The sequence below is a fragment of the Arachis ipaensis genome, chromosome B5 (assembly GCF_059453495.1).
Source record: "Arachis ipaensis isolate K30076 ecotype BB chromosome B5, ASM5945349v1, whole genome shotgun sequence".
Classification (NCBI taxonomy): Eukaryota; Viridiplantae; Streptophyta; class Magnoliopsida; order Fabales; family Fabaceae; genus Arachis; species Arachis ipaensis.
Window position 1 is genome coordinate 147,605,765 of NC_142440.1, and position 9,902 is coordinate 147,615,666.

A 9,902-nucleotide genomic window follows, 5' to 3' on the forward strand; every position below is an offset into this window, starting at 1 on the left:
ATATAAATGATACTATAATTAATCTAAATTGATTCTAATTATACTCTAATATTCCCTCTCAAATTTAAGTGGGAGATAAGAATACCAACTTGAGTTTGGATACTAGAGTCCGAAAATGAATAAGATGAGGAGCCTTCGTAAAGATATCAGTAGTCTAATCTAGAGTTCCAACAACGATGAGACGAATAGTATCGATAAGAAGACGTTGCCGGATAAAGTAACAATCAATCTCAATGTGTTTAGTGCGTTCATGAAACACATTATTATGCGCAATCTGAATAGCACTGTAGTTGTCACAAAAAATATCAGTTGGGGACGACTGAAGAACACCCAAGTCTTCGAGAAGCCAACGAATCGAGACAACCTCAACAGTTGTGTCAGCGAGAGCACGGTATTCAACTTCTGTGCTTGATCGAACAGTGAACGTTTGCTTCTTAACTCGCCAAGAAATGAGAGTGTCACCAAAAAACAAATAATAACCAGTAGTAGAACGACGATCAATGAGATCACCAGCCCAATCAGCATCTGAGTACGCCTGAAGGGATAAAGATGAATGGGTAGAAAAATAAATGCCATGAAATAGGGTGCCTTTGATGTAGCGAAAAATGCGAAGAACTGCCGCATAGTGAGTAGTACAAGGGCTGACAAGAACTGGCTAAGAATATGAACTGGATATGTGATGTCTGGTCGGGTGACAGTTAAGTAGACGAGTCCTCAAACTAATTATCGATAAATAGTAGAATTATCCAAAACAGTGCCATGCATAGGGATAAATCGAACACTAGGCTCAAGGAAAGTTAACTCAATGCAACTATCTATAATTCCGACTCGAGCAAGAAGATCCGAAGCATACTTTGCTTGAGAGAGATAGATGCCGTCATCTGTGGATATGACTTCTAAACCAAGAAAATAATTGAGAGAATCAAGATCTTTCATCTCAAAAGTACGGTAAAGGGAGGCCTTAAAATCACAGGTACCATCAACATCATCTCTAGTAATGATCATGTCATCAACATACAAAAGTAGAAGAATAACTCCTTGTTCACTTTTACGAATGAAGAGAGCATTCTCATGAGGCTGCAAGTGAAACTGAGATTGCATATAGTGGTGCTGAACTTTTTAAACAATTTACGAGGAGCTTGCTTAAGACCATAAAGTACCTTGCGAAGGAGACAAACTTTGCTAGAGGGACAAGGATATCCCAGAAGTGGTTTCATATAGACCTTCTTTCTTAGGGTTAAGTACGATTTTGGTCCCTAACGTAGAGGTTAAAAATTTATTTCGTCTCTGGCCTTTTTTTCGCTACAAAATGGTCCCAAATGTTTCAGTTTGTTTAAAATCGTCCTTCGAACGAAAATACCATTCCTTCTTCTTCTCCAAAATCAACCAAAAGCAGAGGCGCAGAGGCACAAGAAAATGTAGAAACAGAAGCAGGTAGAAGCAGAAAGCAGTGAAACAATAACAACAATGAAACAACAACAATTAGAAGAACAACACCAGCAACAACAATGGATAATAAAATCAGAGCAACAACAAAAGCAAAACCAGAAGCAGAAGTAAAAACAGAAACAGAAGCAAAAACAAAAGCAGAAATGACGAGAAGCATCGACGACGAGCGAGGAAGAGGAGCAGAGACGACGAGCGGCGCGCAAGTGGCGGCGGCGGCGCTGAACGCGGTCTCCCTCTCCCTTTCGATCTCTCTTTTCTCCCTTTCTCCTTTCTTACTCTCTGTTTCCCCTTTCGATCTCTTTCTTCTCCCTTACTCTCTATCTCCCCCCTCTTCATCCATGTGTGTGTGGTGGTTTTTCCTTCCGTTCTCTCTATCACAGGCGGCGGTGCAGCGGCGTTACCTTCCCTTCCCCCTTCTTCCCTCCCCTCCCCCCGATTCTCTTTCTCCCTTTTATCGTTCCCTTTCTTTCTTTTTTCTTTTTTATTTTATTTTATAATTTTTTAGTTAGGAATAATTTAATAATAAAAATAAAAAATTTGGTGAAAAGAACGATTTTAAAATAAACTGAAACCTTCACGACCATTTTTTAGCAAAAAAAAGATCGGGGACGAAATAAATTTTCGGCCTCTACGTTAGGGACCAAAATCGTACTTAACTCTCTTTTTTAAATCCCATTAAAAAACACATTCTTCACATCTATCTTATTGAGAGACTAGTTTTTGACCGCAACAATGGCATGAAGAGCTCGAACAGATGTGAGACGAGCAACAGAAGCAAAAGTTTTTTCATAATCAATACCATATTCTTACATACAATCTTAAGCAACCAATTGTATCTTATAACGATAAAATGAACCATCAAAATGAATCTTAATATAAATAATACTAATTGATCTAAATTAATTTTAATTATACTCCAACAATAAAAATATTCCAATCTAATAAAATATTAAATCAACATCACTTGTTAAAGTAAAAAAAAAATATATATTCACATTTGATTTTTAAAAAGGTAAAACATTTATTAAAAGTACTGAACAAATAGAAAACAATACCAATTCTCAAAATTCAATAATGCCACAAAAAATGTCTTAATCTATAACTCATTTATATTAAAAAGAAAAAACAATTATTTGTACTTATAAACTTTACAAACGTTAATAAAAGTACCAGTCAAAGAAAAAAATTAATATTGTACCCGTTAAAGATAGATTCCGTACGATAAAAATATCTAAACTTAAATTTTTGTTAACTTTTTAATAAAATTTTCAAATAACTTCCACTCTTTATCTTTAACATCAACTTTATTACCATCTCTTCTTCCCCAAATCTCAAATTTTTACATTTTTCTATTACTACCACCTTAACCACCTTCTCTATCTTTGCTACTCTACTACCACCACCACGACCGTCATCATCTTTTCACATCGGTGATGACGAAGGCGATGACAAGCCTCTAGAAAATCTGTCTATTCCCAAGCAATACTATCACCTCTGACGGCACCCACTCTAAGCCCTGCGGCGGCTCCAGCGCTGCCTTAAATCCACGTATAGATTGCCTTTACCTCAGTACGATAGCGAGTTCAGATCTACCGGATTCAAGCTCCAACAACACAACTGGAATCTGGATGGTGCTGCCTTATCAGAAACTAAGTGACTCGTCGGAACTGAAATCATTGTCTCCCCTATCCACCATAAGTTTTGGCCATGACAGTAATCATCATATTCATAACCTGTGGAATAAAAAGAAATTATGTGTGGATGAAATAATAAGCAAGAAAGCATGGAATAAATAAAAAAGAAGAGTACTTATGGATTGCTTGAAACTTGTTGTGAGAAGTTCAGTTATTGTAGATGTTGGTGTTATTAGCAGGTGGAACAACCCACCCTTTAAAGCCACCCACTTCGAACTAAAAAAAACCACAAACTCAGATGCAGAAGTTTGACTTCAAGAATACCATCTCATTCTAGTTTTTGTTTTCCTCCCAGTTCTGAAAGCACCAAATTCTGGCCACCACCGCATCAGAACTCAGTTTCTGAGCTGCAATTGCCGTCTACTTTCTGTTCTTCATCTTCTTCTTCTAAGATTATAGACGAGTTGAGAATAAAGGTGGTTAGGAGAGTGGTAATAAAAAGATATGAAAGTTTAAGATTTGGGAAAGAAGAGATGGTGATAAAGTTAATGTTAAAGATAACAGGTAAAAATAATTTAAAAATTTATTAAAAAGTCAACAAAAAATTAAAGTTTTAGTACTTTATCGTACGAAACCCATTTTTAATGGATACAACGTTAGTTTTTTTTAACCGATATTTTTGTTCGTGTTTATAAAATTTATGGGTACAATTTTTTTTTTAAAATTATATTAAACCAAAAATATGTAATCTTGTGAGTGTTTTCTGTCGAAAATAAATTGATACAATATATATCAATATAATTTTTTTTGACACAGTTATCTAATGATATGTATTACTACGAGATGGTAACAAAACATTGACTAATATGAATTACAGGCTAATTAATCGATTCTACCTAAATTAAACATTATATCATATAGGAATCCTTTTATATGGAAAAGAAATTATGGCTTGGATATAGTTTTGACTAATAGATTTTTGTACTATACATTAATATGACAATCGATTCTCTTTATTTTTTTTCTTAATTGATATTATAAAATGAGATTTTTTTTTTATTATATACTCTTTAAGTGAGATAAAAAAATATCTAAAAAAATATTATATAATAAAATATCATATTTGGTAACATAATTTGAAATAATGTTGAAAATATCCATTTTCCTTTAATTATAAGTGTTACTTGTGATAACAATCATGCAACTATGATTTAATTTGATCGAAAATATTTAATAATAAAAAAATCAGACAAAAATAATTAGAATTTGTCTTATTTAATATTTATTAATCCTAATAATAATTAATATATAAATGTTAAATAAGATAAATTTAAACAAAATTTTTTTATTTTTCTAGTATTATCATAATCTAATCAACAAAACACTTTTATTTATATGTTAATATCACTGAATAGTGTGCCAGAGTTAACATATTTTTCAGGTGATAATAATTTTATTTTATGAATTAGTTTATATTTTATTTATAGAAAAAATCTAAAATGTATTGGCTTGATGAATATTATAAAAATATTTTATCAATAATATATAGAACTTTAATTAAAATCAAATTTATTAATTATTATTTGTTATTAGTCATTTAATTTGTTGAACTTTCAAGATATGGAATTTTACAAGTGACAAAAAAGGTCAAAATGAAATCATTTTTATAAATGAAGGGAAATTACAAAATTGTCCTAGACTCCTAGTTATAACTTTATTTGTTTATATCTAGTTAATTAGAATGCTTGTGTCACATATACAAGAAATAAGTGACCAGCATGTAGTGTATAAATATATATTCCCTCTCCACACCGAAGCCAAGCATACTCCCTCATACTTGGCTTGATTCGAGAGAGATGGCAAATCTCAGCAATGGCAATGATGATAGCAATAATAATGGTTCTTTTCTCAAGATTCCAAAGATAAAGTTTACAAAGCTCTTCATCAATGGAGAATTCGTGGATTCAGTTTCAGGTTCTAATTAATTAATTATTCTTCTTCTCTCTTCATTTTCTTAATTACCTCTATTCTTTCCCCTAATAATTCATATATATTGGTCTCTATGTATCGTTTTAATTTCCAGTTAGTACAGAACCCAATTGTAATTTAATAAGAATTGCGTACCTGGCATAGAAAAATATCCTTAATTAGCTTGGTTTGAGAAATGGGATAGTTTCATTCTTCAGTTGAGGACATCGATCATCATGGAAGAGTTGAACTGAACTTGATGATCATATTGATGGAAGGAGTGGTTGGTTGGCTTAATAATAACATTATATTAGTTTTAATATTATTTTATTGCTAAGATATTTTAAACTAGTTTCTTAGTGGTAAGAGATTTAAACTCTGACGAACGTGCATCCCCAAGTCTCATTTTACAATTTCATTTTATTTGCTAATATTTATAAAAAAATAATAATATATATTCCATTAATTTACAAATATATAATTAACACATTTATTTTATGATGATATATACCAACAATAATCACCGAGTTCATTTGGCTGGCCAGAGGTGTGCACATGTAATAGGATACCAGTGATGTCAACTCAAAATATTAAAAAAATAAAAAAGATAAAAGTTTATGAAAAGGTTCAATGAAGGTGAATTATCAAGGTTGTATTTTAGCAACATTGCACATAGCACATAGTATAGATTCGAATCAGCAGGAGAATATATAAGAGAAATAGCAGCTTAATTTGACCTCATTTTGCTGTTTAATTAATAATTAGTGAAGGCGTATGATTATACTTTCTCAATTTTCAAATAAATAAATGTCTATTTTTAAATTTATATTCTGATTAAAAACATTTAAATATATTAAAATTAAAATTAAAAAATATTCTTGATAGCAATAATTACTCTCTTTAATTCTCTTTTATCTATTTATTTAGGGGTATGGCTAAAAAAATAGTAATAATATTAATGTGTTAGGTTAGGTGGACAATTGTTTAATTTTTTTCTTTTAAATAAACACTTATTTGAGAACAAAGAGAGTATGTATCTATGTGGCATGATTTTTTTTTTTTTTTAGGTTTTCGTTTTTTTAAATTAAAAAAAATGTTAAAACAGTTGAATTAACTTGATAATAACCTTTTTTCTATTAAAAAGGAAAAAGGTTTGAGACAGTAGATCCAAGAACAGAAGAAGTGATTACAGAAATAGCAGAGGCTACAAAAGAAGATATTGATATTGCTGTGAAGGCAGCACGTCAAGCTTTTGATTCTGGTCCATGGCCACGCATGCCTGGTGCTGTATGTATCCTTCACATCTTCACCTAACTTTTATTTCTATTATTATTATTATTATTATAATAATAACTCATAATGTGGCCTTACAATAATTTTCTAAGTTTCAGTCAATGGCTCATTAATATCAAATTAGCATAATTAGAGAATTTTCCATGTGGGAAACTAAACACGCAACCTTAATAAAAAAGCATAAGTCATATAGTCCAAATTTCGTTGTTTAAATGTATATATCAATCGCTGCTGGTGAGGACAAAATTGTCATTTGCAACAATATCATAATTTGAATCTACATTGATGTTTTGGAAAATATTTTTAAAAATAGCTAAGCTTATTATTAGAAATATAATTGGGTTGGTTAAACAAAGATATCAATTATTAATTAGTTGGAATTAATTTGGATTGATCTACTAACTAGTTTACTAGTCTGTTTAAGTAAGTATTGGGATTTAAATTTGACATTGAACATATAATAATTTATTGATCAGCGACAAACTTTTAAATAGAGTTCAGATGCATGACGAATTAGTTTTTGATTTGTCGAAATAGAAAATAATGTGAAAAACAAAAGCAAAATATTAATTAGTTGGTTGAAATTACTTGTCTTTTTAATGAATTTGAAGATTTATAAAAAGAAAAAAAGGTAAAGAAGATATATTAATTTGGGTATGGAATTATGGAACAGGAGAGAGCAAAGATTATGCTAAAATGGGCAGAGCTAATTGAAGAGAACATTGAAGAGATAGCAGCATTGGACACGATTGATGGAGGGAAGCTATATAGTTGGTGTAAGGCTGTGGATGTTCCGGAAGCATCAAATTTACTGCGTTACTATGCTGGTGCTGCTGATAAAATCCATGGAGAAGTGTTCAAAACTTCTAGGAACCTTCATTTGTATTCTCTTATGGAACCTGTTGGTGTTGTGGGACACATTATCCCTTGGAATTTTCCTACTGTCATGTTCTTCACCAAGGCTAGCCCTGCCTTAGCCGCCGGCTGCACCATGATCCTCAAGCCGGCCGAGCATACGCCTCTCTCGGCTCTCTTTTATGCTCATCTTGCTAAGCTGGTAAGCATAACAAGCAAGTTTATGCTATGTTTATGTTTGTTTTAGTATATTTATGGAATCATGACTTGATCAAACATGTTTCATTTTAATATTTAAAATTTTGAAAGTATTAATTTAGTTTGATAGTTATTATTTTGAGTAAATAACTAAAATGGTATCCCAAAAGATATAACAAATACGAGTTTTTATAAGTATCATTAGAAAAATAAGATAATTTTATATCAAAGTGATTTTTTTAAAAACAAAATTATCATGAGTGACCAAAATTTTTTTGAAAAATAAAAAAATCTAAAGATCAAATTTTGCTCCAGATTTTTTTGTGTATTTTTTAAATATTTATTTAAATGTTGCCAAAAAAATCTGATCAAATAGGTAATTCGTTTGTTGAATATGAAAATTTTTTTGTCGCTTATAAAAAGTATAATATTTATTAGTTATTTTTGTCATATTTTTAAATCATTTAGGATTGATTTTATCGATAACATTTTTTAGGGACTATTTTGCCCGAATCTAAATGTTTTTCAAATACCAAAGTGGTAATAACTCTTATTATTTTACCAAGTGTCACGTTAAGTGACATATTAGCTTATTTGATAAAATGTTCTAGTATCTAATTCTTAACTTAGTAAAATGTTGAATGCAATTTTTCAGGCTGGTATCCCAGATGGGGTGCTGAATGTTGTACCTGGATTTGGTTCTACTGCTGGAGCTGCAATAGCCTCACATATGGACGTGGATGCGGTAATTTCCTATTCAAATTATCCATCTATGGCTTTATTAAGGTTTGATTTGATTATGTTATGTTATAGGTCAGTTTTACTGGTTCGACGGAGACTGGCCGGAAGGTAATGATGGCGGCAACCATGAGCAATTTGAAACCAGTTTCACTTGAATTAGGTGGCAAGTCCCCAGTCTTGATCTTTGATGATGCTGATGTTGACAAAGCTGTTGACCTTGCTCTCTTTGGTATCCTACACAACAAGGTTTCATTTCTTTCATTCTAAGTCAACCCTGAAATCCTTTTTCTTGTTTTCCAATGTATCTCGGTCGTTCCTAGTAACTGTTTATAATTTTCAGGGAGAAATATGTGTTGCATTTTCGAGAGTTTATGTTCAAGAAGGAATTTATGATGAATTTGAGAAGAAGGTTGTGGAGAAGGCAAAAACATGGGTAGTAGGGGATCCATTTGACCCTAAAGTTCAACAAGGACCACAGGTAACATAATTATGTTTACATTATAATTTGAGAATAAGCCTTTAGATAATAATAACTCTTTTCTGTATATGATTTTTTTATTATTTTAAACTACAGACTAGTAAGGCACAATTTGAGAAAATTCTGTCCTATATTGAGCTTGGAAAGAAAGAAGGAGCTACCCTTTTAAGTGGGGGAAAAAGATTTGGAAACAAGGGCTACTATATTGAGCCTACAATTTTCTCTAATGTTAAGGTGCATTTTCAACTCTTCAAGAAACATGAAAACTGGCCTTCTTTATTAATATTCATAATTGCTTCACACTATCTATTTTAGGAGGACATGCTAATATTACAAGATGAGATATTTGGACCTGTCATGGTGCTTTCTAAGTTCAAGTAAGTACTAAGTACATCTTGTATTTTTTTTCACCCTCAATGTACCAAAGCAAATTCTTTTCTCTGTTCTCTTTTATCTCGATGATCCTTTTATTCGTATATTCATAAGTTCACCTAACTTGTCAGGAAATCTTTTCTCGTAAAAGTTTAAACTATTAGATAAAGACATATGAATGTTTTTATATCAATAAGAATCGAACTTTAAACTTTTTGATATTATACTAAAAACAGGAGCATTGAGGAAGGAATTGAGAAGGCGAATAGCAGCAAATATGGGCTAGCGTCGGGGATTGTGACGAAGAACATGGATATTGCAAACACAGTGTCAAGGTCCATCCGAGCAGGCATTGTTTGGATCAACTGCTTCTTTGCCTTTGATGTTGATTGCCCTTTTGGAGGCTGCAAGATGAGTGGATTTGGAAGAGATTATGGATTGGAAGCACTCCATAAGTACCTTCAAGTTAAATCTGTTGCAACTCCTATTTACAATTCTCCTTGGCTTTGAAAATTTTCCCCCCTTCATATTGTATACATTGTTGGATAAACGCAACTAAAATCGATTTGTTTCGGGTGCTCAACTATGCTAGTTTTATACATTTATATTAGAAAATTATGATTTAACTAGTATCTTTAGAATACCTGTTAAACGTTTTTAAGTAATGAATTTTTAATGTGTTAGTAAAAGTCATAAAAGTGATAAAACTATACAAACTTTTGTGTTACGAAACTGTATGTATAAAAAGAAATTTACATAATATCATGAAAATTTAAAAACAGATAAACATTAATAAGAATTCAATTAACTTGAGTTGAGTCCTAATTAACAATGTGTTAATATCTTACAAGTATTTTTTTTTTATTTCTAAGAGCATTTTAGTGATAGTTTTTATTTCAATTTTATTTTGAATC

General features: G+C 31.4%; 1 protein-coding gene across 1 annotated transcript; it reads left to right on the forward strand.

The window, feature by feature from the left end:
• Positions 1-4,821: 4,821 nt before the first annotated feature.
• Positions 4,822-9,571, forward strand: LOC107644364 (aldehyde dehydrogenase family 2 member C4). Its single transcript, XM_016348202.3, has 9 exons — positions 4,822-5,057; positions 6,196-6,338; positions 7,018-7,401; positions 8,053-8,142; positions 8,211-8,384; positions 8,479-8,616; positions 8,713-8,850; positions 8,932-8,993; positions 9,225-9,571. The coding sequence occupies exons 1-9, from the start codon at positions 4,940-4,942 to the stop codon at positions 9,496-9,498; spliced, it is 1,521 nt and encodes a 506-aa protein (XP_016203688.1). The 5' UTR covers positions 4,822-4,939; the 3' UTR covers positions 9,499-9,571.
• The last annotated feature ends 331 nt before the right edge of the window (positions 9,572-9,902 follow it).

Bases quoted from the DNA above. Each gene is read 5' to 3' on its own strand.
- LOC107644364 (XM_016348202.3), top strand. From the start codon at position 4,940: ATGGCAAATCTCAGCAATGGCAATGATGATAGCAATAATAATGGTTCT. The intron at 5,058-6,195 runs GTTCTAATTAAT...TCTATTAAAAAG, and splicing joins ATTCGTGGATTCAGTTTCAG to GAAAAAGGTTTGAGACAGTA. The intron at 8,851-8,931 runs GTGCATTTTCAA...TATCTATTTTAG, and splicing joins CAATTTTCTCTAATGTTAAG to GAGGACATGCTAATATTACA.